We start from the raw sequence: 15816 nt of genomic DNA, 5'->3' as shown, positions 1-15816 counted from the left end.
CTAGCATCGTTCGCACCTCTGCCAACAAAAAGAGGACACCTGATCCCGCTCCATTGTCCCCACAGGAGGAGGAGGGTCTTTTGTTCCAGGTGTTGATGAGACTGAAGATGTTGATCTGAAACCTGCTGGGAGGAGATCTTGAGGCAAACAGAACCCGTCCGGAACTGATCGGACTCCTGAGAACATCCTGAACATCAGGATCTGTCTTGGTTCATAAACAGATTCTTCATTATTTTCACTGAAATAAAATAAAAACTAAGAGTTAAATCATATTAAAACAGATTAAAGAGAAATAATTCAGAATGATCTGACCTGACTGACATCATCAGGCTGAAAGCCTCACGTTTCCGCCATGTTTTACACTGAAACACGTTATTAATGAACAGAGCAAGATAATCGCAGCTCTTTAGTGGACGGAAGCACCTGAGTGAAGTTGCCCCCCCACCCCTTCTTCAAATCAAACAAAATTGGTGTCAAACGTTTGTGCTGGTTTGTGCAGTAAAAATTTTCGTTTACACTACTTTGGGTTTGAAGATATTAATGAAAGTGTAAAGGGTGTCAAATGTAGCACAAACGTAGCTGCACAAACTAGCTACGTTTGTGCAGGAACATTTTTGTTTGCCAGTATCAAACCAACACAAACGTAGCTCAGTTGATTGACACCCATTTTGTCTGATTTGAAGAAGGTGGGGGGGGGGGGAACTTCACTCAGGTGACGGAAGCCCTGCAAGTGTGACGTCACTCACCTGAAGAACAGATTAATATCTGTTATTAATGCACACAGCTCATTATGGGCTGTTTGACTTTCTTTAACTGTCTATAAAATAATATTAGAGAATGTGCTAGTGGTTAATTTCTTCCTGAGTTTTTCCTGTTTTTTTATTATTAATTTAATATTGTCAATAATAAATGTTTTCCATTCATTGTTAATTAGTTTTCTTTTCTTTTTTAAAATAATTATTTAAATTATTTTCCTAACGGTCATGCGCAGACTGGCTCCTCTACATTCCTTCATGGCGTTTCGGTCACCGGTAAGCCCCGCCCCTTTACAGACCACAGGCTGTTCAGTCAATCACAGACTGTCATCGGGCAGGTTGTGGGCGGGGCTTCACGTGAGGGTGGGGTCTGAAAACTTTCAGCTTTGTCTGAAGTTTTTCTGGAAACTGGAAACCACTGGGGAAACTGGGAATACTGGGGGACTTTAGAGCCTTTCGGAGTGGATTTACACCTGGAAAAGTTTCTTTTTGTTCTCCAGCCGACCCACCGACTCCTCTCCGCTGCTCCGGGGGAACCTCTGGGCTCCGGTGTCGGTCTCAGAGTCCACCGCAGCCCGCTGCGGTTCCCGGGAGGAGAGCGAGACAAAGCGGGGAGCGGGGATGGAGGGAGCCGGAGGAAGGAGCGGGGCCGCGGCTTGGCTGTAGACCCGGACTTTCAGACTCCATCTTGGAAAGTTTCTCTCCAGCATTTAACTCGTCCTGCTCGGAGTATTCCTTCCCGCAGCTCTCGGACCGCTTCTCGGCAGCTTTCCCCCGCTGCTCCGCCGCTCCCGGTCGGCCGTCTGAGCTCCAATGAGGCGGGCAAGGCCGGTCCTCCAGGAGCCCAGCTGACCTCCCGGACCCGTCAGGGGACTTCCAGCGGGGAGCCATGGAGAGCGGCCAGCGGGCGGAGGCAGGCCGGGGCCGCGCCTCCCCCCGCGGGCTGCTGGTTCTGCTGGGCTGCTGCTGGTTCTGCTGGGCCGAGGAGGGTGAGTCCGGTTCGGTCCACCATCAGGTATCACCGATCAGTGACGTAGCGGTTCAAATCGAACTTTATTATTTATCTGGAGGTTAAAAAGTATTAAAATAAACATCGAAAACATTATTAACAGATTTATTATTAATTCACTTCACTACTACTACTATTATTATTATTATTATTATTATTATTATTATTATTATTATTATTTTATTATTATTATTATTATTATTATTATTATTATTATTATACTAAGGACTCTCATTAGATTCTTAGTGAGTTTTTTACCTAATAAAAGTAACAAAATTATTATTAGTAATAATCCTATAACTGGTATTTTCATGTTTTTACCTGTTAAATCAGAACCAGCAGCTGGTCTGTTTGTGGCTCCACCATGTTTACATAATAAATCATAAATAATAATTTAAACTCTGAGGTTTCTGCAGATGGAGTCGGTTTCCTGATCTTTATTTGGCTGATTATGTTGAATATTTAGGATATTTCTGTTGCAGCTCTGAGATCAGTTTTAATAAACACAAGCAGCTCCAGCTGCTAAAGTGGCTTCAAGTTTCATAAATGCTTTATTATCATTAATAACAAGTTATTATCGTTATTATCATTAATAACAAGTTATTATCGTTATTATCATTAATAACAAGGCGGCTGCAGCTCAGCCTGCTGCATAGCAGTTATTAATGCTGCTGCTGGACTTACACTGTGTTTACCTGCTTATTAAAGCAGGAGCAGACCTCACACACACACACACACACACCTTTACACACACCATGAAGCCGCCGCTCTTTGGCTCCAGAACCCGTCTCTCTGGGTCAGGCCGGTTCTGCTCGGTGTGCTGGACCCAATCTGGTTCTGATCCAGAACCAGGACTCTGGAGAAACTGGGCCTGTCTGCAGGAATACAACCCACTTCCTGGTTCTGGTATCAAGGTTCTGGTTTCAGAGCTTGGTGAAGCAGCATGAGGTTCTGACCCGATGCTCCTGGATTAAGTCAGAAGTGCTGCTCTGATTGGCTGGAGCTGCTGCTCTCTGATTGGCTGCTGCTCCTCAGGTGTTCTCACAGTGATGCAAGTCCTGCAGTCTGGATCAGTGATGGATGAGCTGACCGAGCAGACACTGATGACCGCCTCATTAATAACCTGGCTCCAGCTGTGTGTGTGTGTGTGTGTGTGTGTGTGTGTGTGTGTCGTACGTTGCTGTAGATGTGCTGCAGCATGTTCCTGGCGTTGCTCACTGACAGGTCCGTGTTCATGACGACTGATAAGCATCAGTCTACCTGCCTCAGGTGTGTGTCAACCTGTTCCTGTGGTTCATTTAAATAAACAAGTGAGTCACAGTTTAACCTGCAGGCTCATAAACTGTGTGTGTGTGTGTGTGTGTGTGTGTGTGTGTGTGTGTGTGTGTGTGTGTGTGTGTGTGTGTGTGTAATATCTTGTGAGGACCATTTTCCTGACATATACTACGTTGTGGGGACCGGAGCCTGGGCCCCACAAGGGGAATCCCTGTTTTGGGGTCAGGGGTCAGAGTTAGGGCTAGCTGTTAGCTGTTAGCTGTGAGATCAGAACTCTGTAATACAACATTAAATATGAACGTTTCAGATTAAAACCCTCTGACTGTGTGAACCTGATATCACCTGGTTCTCCTGTTAATCACCTCCTGCTGTCCAGTTATTAATCAATAATCAGCCTGTATTGATGATGTTGATGTTAGGACATTTTTTAGCTGCAGATCCGTCCTTTGCTACAGATAATTAGTTGTTAAATAAACGTTGTTATTGACTCTTAGGTGATAAAATGTTGATTTTCTGTTTTAAAAAGTGAATTAACATCTTTATTCGTACTTCTTTATGTTTTTATAATTTTGTTTTAAAAAGCTGAAGCAGTAAGATGAAATATCTCCTGAATGTGATCATTTTTATCCGATTAATCATCAGAATAACCGTTAGCTGCAGTGCTAGCTTAGCGCCTGCTGCAATGTTTGATCTGCTGCTTCTGATTGGTTGTTATTTATGCCATGTCTGTTCGCAGTGCTCTGATTGGATGATAAAGAGCAGTGTGTGATTGGCTGGTGGAGTGATCTGTTTACATTATGAATGAATGAATGAATGAATGAATGAATGAATGAACATAGCCATGGCTCAGAGCCGGCTGCTGCCAGATCAGCTGTTGGCAAACCGTTATTCTTTGTTCACGCTAGCATCATTCTCACTCATCGCTCATTGCTAACCTGAGCCGCAGATGATGTCAGGAAGGGGCGGGGCTTACGTTCACTCCAGCCAATCCAGGTTCTGGGCAGAACCCGGACTTCAGGGTTCTGGTTCTTTTTCCAGTTCCGATTCTGGTTCTGGTATCAGAAGAGAGAGACAGGATCTCAGGCTGGAGGAATGAGAGTTAGCTGCCAGAGAGCAAGTCTGAGCACGAGACCACACACGCACACACACACACACACACACACACACACACACACACACACACACACACACACACACACACACACACACACACACACGTTTGTTTTGCTATCTTTGTGGGGACTTTCCATTGACTTCCATTCATTTCTACAGCCTAAACCTGACCTTTACCCTTTTCCTAACCCTAACCATCACATACCTAACCCTAAACAAAACTCAATTCATACCTTAGCTCTAACTCTGACCCCTGACCCAAAAACAGGGTTTCCCCTCGTGGGGACCAGGCTCAGGTCCCCACAACGTAGTATATGTCAGGAAAATCGTCCCCACAAGGTATTACAAACAAACACACACACACACACACACACGCACATGTTTGTGTTGCTATCTTTGTGGGGACTTTCCATTGACGTCCATTCATTTCTACAGCCTAAACCACCTTTACCCTTTCCCTAACCCTAACCAAAACTCAATTTATACCTTAGTCCTAAATCTGACCACTGACCCAAAAACCGCATTTCCCCTTGTGGGGCCCAGGCTTCGGTCCCCACAACGTAGAATATGTCAGGAAAATGGTCCTCACAAGGTATTACAAACAAACGCGCGCGCACACACACACACACACACACACACACACAGTTTGTGTAAACATCCAGTCTCCGTTGTCATGGCGGTTTCCTCGTCATGCTCTCTTATCTCTGATTGGCTGTTTACACTCAGCATGAGCCGCTCTGGGTCTGTGTGTGTGTGTGTGTGAGGTCCGATTTGGACTGCTCCAGGATGAACCATGAACTACTAACGGTACCAACCCGGGTTCGGGTCAGAACTGCGGGGTCCTCACAGACATAGCAGATGAGTGCACACATACGGACGTGCACACACACACACACACACACACACACACACACACACACACAGCCAGTTTGAGGCAGTAATTGGATCAGGCTGGGCTGATCAGAACCGTGTGTCAGAACCTGGTTCAGATTCTGTGGTCCGGACCTTCTGATCCCTGTTCTGATAGGGCGCTGGGCGGTCACCCAAGGCAGCAGATAGGGGGCGCTCTCAGTGGTTTCTACATGTTCCTCCTGCTGCCATGTTTGTTTCCGTTGCCATGGAGATGCCTGGTCCGGTTGTCCTCAGAGGTACCGGGTTCCGATTATTTAGAGTCATTCTAGCCCATGATGGTTCTGGTCTGGTTGGTCCTCAGGGCCCAGTTGGTCTCCATGACATCCTGAGGGACAGCAGCTGTTGGACCTGCAGGACACTGAGGACATTTCTGGTCCACAGGGCCCAGTCAGAGGTCCTGCTGGTTCTGATGGTTCAGACCGGTTGGACCTGAACACAACCAGAACCTTTCATCCTTCTCCGTTTTGCCCTCAGAGGTTCTGATGAACACCAAGCTGGAGACGTCCGACCTGCGCTGGACCAATCACCCTGCAGATGACCAGCAGGTAAGCCCCGCCCACATCCACACGGCTGCTGGGATTGGCTGCATGGTAACCCCTCCCCTGCTCTCTGATTGGTCTCTGGTAACCCCTCCTGCTCTCTGATTGGTCTCTGGTAACTCCTCCCCCTGCTCTCTGATTGGTCTCTGGTAACCCCTCCTCCTGCTCTCTGATTGGTTCCTCCCTCCCCCCAGTGGGAGGAGCTGAGCGGATTGGACGAGGACTCCAACAGCGTCCGGACCTTCCAGATCTGCACGCCGTCCAGCCCGGCCTCCTATTGGCTGCGGACACGTTGGATCCCTCGCCGCGCCGCCACCACGCTCTACGTAGAGATTCGGTGGGTGGAGCCGCTGTCCGGGCCACGTAGACAGGAAGTGATGTAGTGACGGCGTCCCGCCCCCTGCAGGTTCACCATGATGGAGTGTGCGGCGATGAACCAGCGGCACTGCAAGGAGACCTTTAACCTCTACTACTATCAGGCGGACGCCGACGAGGCCACGCCCACACACCCCGCCTGGATGGAGAACCCCTACACCAAGGCGGCCGCCGTGGCGGCAGACCACCTGCTGCGGCGCGGCGGCGCGGAGCGGCGCTCCAACCTCAAGCTGCTGCGTCTGGAGGGCCTGCAGGGGGCGGGGCTTTACCTGGCCTTTCAGAGCCAGGGCGCCTGCATGGCGCTGCTCGCCGTGCGCGTCTTCTTCAGGAAGTGCCCGCCGCTGCGCCGCGCCTTCGCCGCCTTCCCCGAGACCGTCCCCCACTCGCTGGTGGAGCAGGTAACCACGGCGACGACGCCTGGCCCCGCCCTGCCGGTTTTCAGAGTAAAAGCGTGACTGTTGGTCTGCAGGCGCGCGGCGTCTGCGTGGAGAACGCCGTGACGCCGCCCGGCGAGCTGGCCCAGCCTCCCAGCATGCTCTGCGGCGAGGACGGCCAGTGGGTCGGGCCGCCCACCTCCAGCTGCGCATGCCGCCCCGGGTACGAGGCCGGAGACGGCGACCTGCGCTGCCGAGGTGAGCCCTTCACAATAAGAGCACAGGGGGCGGGAACCACACCGGTTCTGACTGGTTCTGACAGGTCCGGTGTCCTGACTGTCTGTCACACCTCGTGGTGACGGCACATCGATGCTACGTTTCTTATAAATCCGTCACACCTGTAGAAGTTTCGCTTCGTGTTTTATTTCTCTGAAGTTTACGGAAAAATAAAACAATAAAAATCCAGTTATTTCCACGCAGCGTCCAGAAAGAGGTTCTGGTAGAACCGCTTCGGTCAGCATCCAGCGCTATTCTTCAAGAAGTATTGAAATATTAAAAAGGCTGATGAGCTGTAGGGACTAAATATCCGACCACATCTGCAGTCAAACAGTGTTTGTAGTAATAATGACGCTAAACGGGACGAATGTCTTGTTTACAGTTTGGTAACGACACAGGAAACAGGAAAAGTCATTTATCTTTTATTAACATAGCAGCTTAATTAGATAAAATTTACTGTAAACTTCTGAGAAACAAAACACACAAAATGAAACTTCTACAGGTATGACGGATTGATAAGGAATCTGCTGAGTCAGCAGAATGTGACGTAGCTGTGAGCATCACCATAAGGTTTTCTGGATTGACGGGTTTGACAGACAGGCAGAACCCCGATCCCAGTAGAACCAGAAGACTGTGACCCGGTCAGACCCGGTTACAGATTGGCAGTGAAATGATGGACCAGACTGGACCGCGGTTGCAGACTGTCGAGGCTTCCTGTTAATTCAGTTGAGGTCAGAGGTCAGCTGGCCGGCAGCAGGAAGTGCTGCTGCGGTGGGCGGCGGTCTATGTGAAGCCAGAGAGGTGAAAGGTCAAACACAGAGGCTGCTGATGACATCATAGCAGCACTTTCCACATCCTGTCCAGTCCAAGGCCACTTCCTGTCTCTTGTTGTCTCGCCACATTAAGCCCCGCCCCCTCAGTGGCTAATGTAATCCATTACTCTCTCTGCAGCCTGTCCATCAGGACACTTCAAGGTGCAACCAGGAAGTGGAGCCTGCACTTCCTGTCCAGGTAACAGCAACACCAGGATCCCAGGCTCCGCCTACTGCCCCTGTCTCCATGGTTACGATCGGGCCGACTCCGACCCGCCGCACGCAGCCTGCACACGTAAGACCTACACTTCTTCTTCTGTTGTTTTCCCTTCTGCAGCAGCTGAGGCCACATTACCCAGAATGCACCTGGTCAGGGGGAAACAGATCCATGTGAAAATGAGCAGAACGGCTGCTGACACACACACACACACACACACACAGAGACACACACACACAGAGACACACACACACTCAGACAGAGACACACACACACACACACACACACACACACACACACACACACACAGAGAGAGAGACACACACACACAGACACACACACACTCAGACAGAGACACACACACACACACACACACACACACACAGAGAGACACACACACACAGACACACACACACTCAGACAGAGACACACACACACACACACACACACCCACACACACACACAGAGACACACACACACACAGAGACACACACACACACACACAGAGACACACACAGAGACACACACACACTCAGACAGAGACACACACAGACACACACACACACACACACAGAGACACACACACACCGACACACACACACAGAGACACACACAGAGACACACACACACACACACACGCACAGAGACACACACAGAGACACACACACACTCAGACAGAGACACACACAGACACACACACACACAGACACACACACACCGACACACACACACACACACACACACACAGAGACACACACACACCGACACACACACACAGAGACACACACACACACAGAGACACACACACACACAGACAGAGACACACACATACACACAGTTGTGTTTTCATGACTTCTGGGGACTTTCCATCCACTTCCATTGGTTTTCTGCAGCCAGTCCCTATAACAGCGTTCCCTCCTTACTGGGACCAGGGAAATGTTCCCACATTGTAGACAGAAATATGTTCCCATAAGGACATAAAGCCCTGTTACACACACTCTGATGGTTCAGTTTCAGTGTGTGTAGCAGCAGCTCCTCACTCAGACCGCCTGCAGTCAGCGCTCAGGGCAAAGCTCAGCTGATGTTCAACTGACCTCTGACCCCTGCAGGCCCGCCGTCGGCCCCCCGCCACCCGGTCAGTCAGCTGAACGACTCCTCGCTCATCCTGGAGTGGGTGGAGCCGCTGGACCGAGGAGGACGGGGAGACCTGAGCTACCGGCTGCTCTGCTCCGCCTGCGGGGAGGCTGGGAGCACTGGGAACGATGGGAATGCTGGGAACACGAAGGTAGGACAGCTGGGTCTGCTGGTAGATTCTGGTTCGATCCCAGTCTGAATCTGTACCTGGATGTTGTTCCTAATGGCTCCGCCCCCTGCCGCCTCCTGCTCAGGGATTGGTCGGCTCCTGCTCGCCCTGTGATGACAGCGTCCTGTTCCGCCCCTCCCAGGCGGGCCTGACCCGACCCCGGGTCACCGTCTGGGGGCTCCGCCCACAGACCAGGTACATGTTCACCATCCAGTCGGTGAACGGCGTGTCTGCAGTCAGCCAATCAGAGCCGGCCTCCGTCAGCATCAACGTCACCAGCAGCAGAGACGGTAAAACACTACGTTACCCAGAGTGCAGTGGGGCTTCCTGTGCCGCTCACTGATTGGCTGCCTCTCTCTGTAGCCCCGCCCCCGGTGTCCGGCCTGAGGAGGGCGGCGGCGTCTGAGTCCAGCCTGTCCCTGAGCTGGACGGCTCCGGTTCTGCAGAACCAGCCGCCGGTCCTGGAGTACCAGCTGCAGTTCCGGCCGCTCGCCGACCGCCAGGCCCCCTGGGAGTACCGGTCCAGCCCGTCCTGCTCCCTGGTTCTGACCGGCCTGCGGCGGGCCACCCGGTACCAGGTCCAGGTCCGGGCCCAGACCCAGGCGGGTTACGGGTCGTTCAGCGGCGCCGGCAGCTTCAGCACTCTGCCCGACGGTACCGACCCGACCGCCGCTCCGCTCCGCTCCGCTGCAGGGTTCTAACGGCTCCGCTCGGTTCCCACAGGTCCGGCCCACTCCCAGCTGGTGCTCACTGCCGTCCTCGTCACCGTGGCAACGCTGCTTCTGGTCGCCGCGGCGACGGCCGGATTCATCTGCTACCGGTAAGAGAAAGAGGATCCACCCTGATTCTGCCATCGCTGAGAACAATGGATGCCATGACCTCTGACCTCTGGGAGAGAGAGAGAGAGGGAGACACTAACACACACCAACACACACACAGAGGACAATGGACGCTGTGACCTCTGACTCACTCAGCTCAGGCTGGAACAGGTCGACTATATTAGGACTCTGAGTTTCCTCTCTGAGGAAACCAGCAGCCCAACTTCCTGTCTGACTTACCGTCCCCCTGTCTGTCCCTCTGTCCGTCCCTCTGTCTGTCCCTCTGTCTTTCCCTCTGTCTGTCCCTCTGTCTTTCCCTCTGTCTGTCCCCCTGTCTGTCCCTCTGTCTGTCCCTCTGTCTGTCCCTCTGTCCGTCCCCCTGTCTGTCCCTCTGTCTGTCCCTCTGTCTGTCCCTCTGTCTTTCCCTCTGTCTGTCCCTCTGTCTTTCCCTCTGTCTGTCCCCCTGTCTGTCCCTCTGTCTGTCCCTCTGTCTGTCCCCCTGTCTGTCCCTCTGTCTGTCCCCCTGTCTGTCCCCCTGTCCTCCTGTCTGTCCCCTTGTCTGTCCCCCTGTCTGTCCCTCTGTCCTCCTGTCTGTCCCCTTGTCTGTCCCCCTGTCTGTCCCCCTGTCTGTCCCTCTGTCTGTCCCCCTGTGCGTCCCCCTGTCTGTCCCTCTGTCCCCCTGTCTGTCCCTCAGAAAGCGGCATCGGCGGCGCCCGTCCCGGGCCGATAAGGCGGGTCATTACCAGATGGGACAGGGTGAGTCTCTCAGCCAATCAGAGGCCTTGATTTGCTAACATCACAGCTGATTGAACATGTGATGTCGTTGCCGTAGCGATGAAGGTGTACATCGACCCGTTTACCTACGAGGATCCCAACGAGGCGGTCAGAGAGTTCGCCAAGGAGATCGACGCATCCTTCGTAAAGATCGAGGAAGTGATCGGCGCCGGTAAGGAACTTCTGGACCCAGCAGAACCTCTGGACCCAGCAGAACCTCTGGATGGTTCATTGGACTGCAGAGGAACCAGATCACTTCCTGTAGGAAACAGGAAATCAGTTGTTTTTTCCACTGAATTGATGGAAAATGAGCCAAATTCAGAGAAACTTTTTGATCTTTGATGACCAACCTGGTCTGAGCTGCTTCTGCCTTCAGGGTTTAAATGATTCCAGATTAATAATCCAGACACAGATTATTAACCACCACTGATGCTTTTCAAGCCTCATTGTTCACAGCCCAACATTTATCCTGCTGGTATAAATGTAACTGCAGAAATACTTCCTGCCCCGAGCCACCAGGAGGAACCAGAGCCGGTTCTGTTAGAACGCTCTGAAGGTCAGAGAGGTCAGCCAGGACCACTGGGGGAGAGACTGGGCCCAGTCTGGGTAACAGGACCAGTCTGGTTAATAGGTCCAGTTCTGGTTCTGTCAGAACCAGCCTTGACTGGTACCTGAGTTCTGTGTGATGTCATCATAGGGGTGAGCAGCACCGGGTTGCTACACGCCTTTCGGTTCTGGTTCTGTCTCTGACCCGGTTCCCTCTCTGACCCGGTCCGGTCCAGGTGAGTTTGGGGAGGTGTGCCGCGGCCGGCTGCGTCTCCCCGGCAGGAAGGAGAACTTCGTGGCCATCAAGACGCTGAAGGGCGGCTACACGGAGCAGCAGAGGCGGGACTTCCTGTCGGAGGCGTCCATCATGGGTCAGTTCCAGCACCCCAACATCATCCACCTGGAGGGCGTCATCACCACTTCCTGTCCCGTCATGATCCTCACCGAGTTCATGGAGAACGGAGCGCTGGACAGCTTCCTACGGGTTAGAACCACTTCCTGTCTGACTGACGTCCTGTCTGTCCCCCTGTCTCACCTGTCCCCTGTCTGCCCCCTGCAGGTGAACGACGGTCAGTTCACCCCCATCCAGCTGGTGGGGATGCTGCGCGGCATCGCTGCAGGGATGAAGCATCTGGCCGACATGAGCTTCGTCCACAGAGACCTGGCAGCTCGGAACATCCTGGTGAACGCCAACCTGGTCTGCAAGGTGAGACTCACCTGGATGTCCTCCTATCTGTCCTCCTGTCTGTCTCTCTGCCTGTCCCCCTGTCTCTCACCGTCCTCTGACGGTTTCGTCCCTCCAGGTGTCGGACTTCGGTCTCAGCAGGTTCCTGACGGAGAACTCGTCCGACCCGACCTACACCAGCTCTCTGGTGAGTCTGTTGCTATGGAAACCTCCATCTCACACCTGGATGTTAAAAGCAGAGAAACATAAACAGAAGACAGAAATGTTCTCATCTTTTTATTGTTTTGATTATTTCTGGTAGAAAAACATTTAGTCACAATAAATGACATGTTTAAACCTGTTGGGGGCGACATAGAGCTGTAACACTATGACACCATATAACAGCCTCACCTAATAGTTATATGTAAAACACTGTAGCTCTAATATCATTGATTCGTGCTTTAGCGTTAGCATAGCTAACTTTTTAGCTCCGATGTTAATGATTAGTGCTTTAGCGTTAGCATAGCTAACTTTTTAGCTCCGATGTTAATGATTAGTGCTTTAGCGTTAGCATAGCTAACTTTTTAGCTCCGATGTTAATGATTAGTGCTTTAGCGTTAGCATAGCTAACTTTTTAGCTCCGATGTTAATGATTAGTGCTTTAGCCTTAGCATAGCTAACTTTTTAGCTCCGATGTTAATGATTAGTGCTTTAGCGTTAGCATAGCTAACTTTTTAGCTCCGATGTTAATGATTAGTGCTTTAGCCCTAGCATAGCTAACTTTTTAGCTCTGGTGTTTCCTGATGTCCTCAGAGTTGTCATCTCTTTAGACATGCTCTTATTTTGAAAGGTATCTGTCTTCCTGTGCTCAGGGAGGGAAGATCCCCATCAGGTGGACGGCTCCTGAAGCCATCGCCTACAGGTGAGCAGCGGTACTGCAGCCACCGGCCATAGTTCTGGTTGCTATGGAGACAGTAATGAGTCTCTGCTCACAGGAAGTTCACCTCGGCCAGCGACGTCTGGAGCTATGGCATCGTCATGTGGGAAGTGATGTCATACGGAGAGCGGCCATATTGGGACATGAGCAACCAGGATGTAAGAACCACCAGATAACGAACCAGAACAGGTCACTGACCCGACCCGGTTTGACCCGTTCTGTCCCGTGTTCTGACCAGGTGATCAACGCCATCGAGCAGGACTACCGCCTGCCGCCGCCGCCGGACTGCCCCGCCTCGCTCCACAGCCTGATGCTGGACTGCTGGCAGACGGACCGGGCCAACCGGCCCAGGTTCTGCCACATCGTGTCCGGGCTGGACCGGCTGATCCGGAACCCCGCCTCCCTGAAGGCCACGCCCCCAGAGCTGCCCAGGTGAGGCCCGGAGGTCAGGGAGGGGTCAGAGGTCAGAGAGGGCCGTGACAGTTACAGCAGCATGTCCAGAACCGGTACCAGTAAGACCCCAGTTAACCCTGTCCCTGGCTGGTTCTGAGTCCGGACCCAGAGACTGCACCGACCAGTCAGCAGGTCTAAAGGAAGGTTCTGGCCCGGTTCTGATCCAGCTCATGATTCTTTGTCCTCTGGTCAGAACTGTGACCCAGATCCTGAACCAGAACCTTGGACTGGACCAGAACCTTGGACTGGACCAGAACCGGCTGACTAACCTGTCCCTGTGTCCCAGTCCCTCCCAGCCCCTGTTGGACCAGCGCGTCCCTCCGCCGCCGTCGGCCTGCGGTTCCGTGTCCGAGTGGCTCCGGGCCATCAAGATGGAGCGGTACCAGCAGAACTTCATCCAGGCCGGGCTGACCAGCCTGGACGTGGTGTCGCAGCTCAACACAGAGTAAGGTTCTGGCGGGTTCTGGCGGGTCCAGCCTGAATCAGCCTGGCAGTCGGTGCTCAGGGCTCACGGTTCTCCCTCTCCTCTCCGTTTCCATAGCGACCTGCTCAGAGTGGGCGTCACCCTCGCCGGCCACCAGAAGAAGATCCTCTCCTCCATCCAGACGCTCAGGATTCACAAGGCCACGCCCACTCTGCTCTACTGACCAATCACAGCGCAGCCACCATCAGCTCAGCTCCGGCGGCGCCGACTGGACCTGGAGCCCAAAGTTCTGACCCGATACAAACCGTCCAGACATCCCAGCAGCACTGCTAGACTCAGCCCTCCTGCCTGTTTTAGCCAATCACAGATCTTCTGTTGCCTTATTGATTAACTCTCAGGACTATTGCCAGCCAATCAGCTCCTCAGGAAAACTGTGATCGACCAATCAGCAGCCAGCAGAGCCATGATAGAGAATATCTGCTTCTCTGATTGGACGCTGAGAGGATCTATCCTTCCAGTAAGGAACCTCAGAGCTTAAGCCCCGCCCTCTGCCTGGGAGAAGGGTTCTGATTGGTTCTGAAGAGGACGGGAACTTTGGACCCGGATAGTAACACCAGAACTGCTTCAGAACCAGACAGTGGTCCAAACAGCAGGAAGCCACGGAACCAGGAAATACATCAGAGTGAGACCTCTTCACCGTGGATCTCTGTCAGGAAGGTTCTGGAGGGCATCTGGACCTGCAGCCCGGTTCTGGACCACAATAATAATCATGAATAGTCCGTCATTCACGACCAGAACCTCTGGACCAGCTCTGTCTGGGTTTCTGTGGTTCTGGAACGTTTTGGATCTCATGAACAGAACAAGCAGCTGATTGGACTCCCAGATGGTTCTGATGGGTCCAGATGCTTCTAAATGACTGTCATCCCTCAGAACTGTTGTGGAGGTTCTGACCCAAGCCCAGTCCAACCGTTTGGACCAGAACCAGACGTTTTTAACAGAACTTTGTAGCAGAATTTGAATGTTTTTTATGAAACTGGACCTGCTGCAGGTTCCAGTACCAGCTGGACTCCTGCTTTGATACCGACCCACATGTATGTTTTACAAGAAAATAAAAGATGGAAAATGGTTCTGGTGGTTCTGGTGGTTTTTTGTTGCGGTTCTGATGAAGCTAGTAGAACCGGCCCGGCTTCTTCCAACAGAACTTCCTGGTTCTGAAGCTTTTCCTTTTTCAGGTCCATTATTAACATCAGAGAAAATCTAATTTTATTCTGAACTTTAAGATTTTTATCAAATTAATTTTTATTGAATTAATGGCTCTTGTTTCGGTTCCACCTTAAATTAACGGGTCGGTTCAGGTTCCACCTTAAACTGTGGAAATCTAGATGTTATGAAATGTGGGGAAGTTTTTGGTCGCCATGGTGATAAACCGCTGATGGCGACAATCTAGAAAAACTCAGACTCCTGATAGCAGGTAAGCTACACGTGGTTCGTTAGCATTAGCTGCTGTGCTCTGCTGGCCTTCCTGTTTTCTGTTGATAATCACCTGTAAATACTGCTCTGGTTAGCATGATGCTAATGCTCTGGATGCTAATGTTTCTGAAGTTGTTTCTGGTTCTGTTCCTTTGTTTTGTTTTTGTTTCTGATCTTTTCGTTGGTTTTCCGTCTCAGACTTTGGTTCTGATCTGATAAATTTACGTCTCAGATTTAGAGTTAATTTTCCTCAGTGACTCGCTGATCAGCTGTTACTGATTTAAAGATTTATTAAATTTAATCTTCATGTTTTAGCTAGTTTAACCCTTCGTGTTCCTGCTAATCTCTCTGGTTTCCTGCAGAGCCGCTGTTGGACCTCAGGCAGCAGAACCAGGAACCATCTGGGTCAGAACCGCTCTGTGGGTCCAACAGCCGGTCCACTTCAGCCGCCACCAACACTCCCTGACATGCAGGGGTCAGAGGTGAGAGGGGTTACCGTGGTAACCAGAGTCTGAGCAAACATCCAGAGGAAGTGCTCAGCTTCTCTACAGGACTGGAGCGGGCCGGTTCTACAGAACCTACAGCTGGTTCTGGTTCCTCCTCCAGGCTCGGTTCTGTCTGACCGGATCCTCCTGCCTTCAGATGAGGCAGGAGAAGAACCGGGTCGGGTTCAGGTTAACTGGACCGGACTGGGTCTCTTCAGAACCTCCAGAACAGCCTCCCCCACTGAACCGGTAAAACCTCATCATGACCCGACCCGGCCCGCAAAT

General features: G+C 51.7%; 1 protein-coding gene across 1 annotated transcript; it reads left to right on the top strand.

The window, feature by feature from the left end:
• Positions 1-1129: 1129 nt before the first annotated feature.
• LOC106933610 (ephrin type-B receptor 4b-like) lies at positions 1130-14703 on the top strand. Its single transcript, XM_015012970.2, has 20 exons — positions 1130-1744; positions 5539-5609; positions 5798-5940; positions 6010-6376; positions 6448-6610; positions 7580-7735; positions 8767-8942; positions 9046-9250; positions 9324-9614; positions 9684-9780; positions 10473-10534; positions 10611-10724; positions 11335-11582; positions 11658-11804; positions 11902-11970; positions 12635-12684; positions 12758-12857; positions 12938-13131; positions 13439-13597; positions 13694-14703. The coding sequence occupies exons 1-20, from the start codon at positions 1645-1647 to the stop codon at positions 13797-13799; spliced, it is 3018 nt and encodes a 1005-aa protein (XP_014868456.2). The 5' UTR covers positions 1130-1644; the 3' UTR covers positions 13800-14703.
• Positions 14704-15816: the final 1113 nt, after the last annotated feature.

Source organism: Poecilia mexicana, unplaced genomic scaffold, assembly GCF_051168715.1.
Source record: "Poecilia mexicana isolate PSO_F unplaced genomic scaffold, ASM5116871v1 scaffold_18, whole genome shotgun sequence".
NCBI classification, from domain to species: Eukaryota; Metazoa; Chordata; class Actinopteri; order Cyprinodontiformes; family Poeciliidae; genus Poecilia; species Poecilia mexicana.
The sequence above is the reverse complement of the archived record's forward strand: the minus strand, read 5'-3'. Positions and strand labels throughout refer to the sequence as shown.

Excerpts from the sequence above, each read along its gene's own strand:
- LOC106933610 (XM_015012970.2), top strand. The coding sequence starts at position 1,645 with ATGGAGAGCGGCCAGCGGGCGGAGGCAGGCCGGGGCCGCGCCTCCCCC. Across the intron at positions 10,725-11,334 it reads CGAGGAAGTGATCGGCGCCG|GTGAGTTTGGGGAGGTGTGC; the intron begins GTAAGGAACTTC and ends GGTCCGGTCCAG. Across the intron at positions 11,971-12,634 it reads CGACCTACACCAGCTCTCTG|GGAGGGAAGATCCCCATCAG; the intron begins GTGAGTCTGTTG and ends TCCTGTGCTCAG.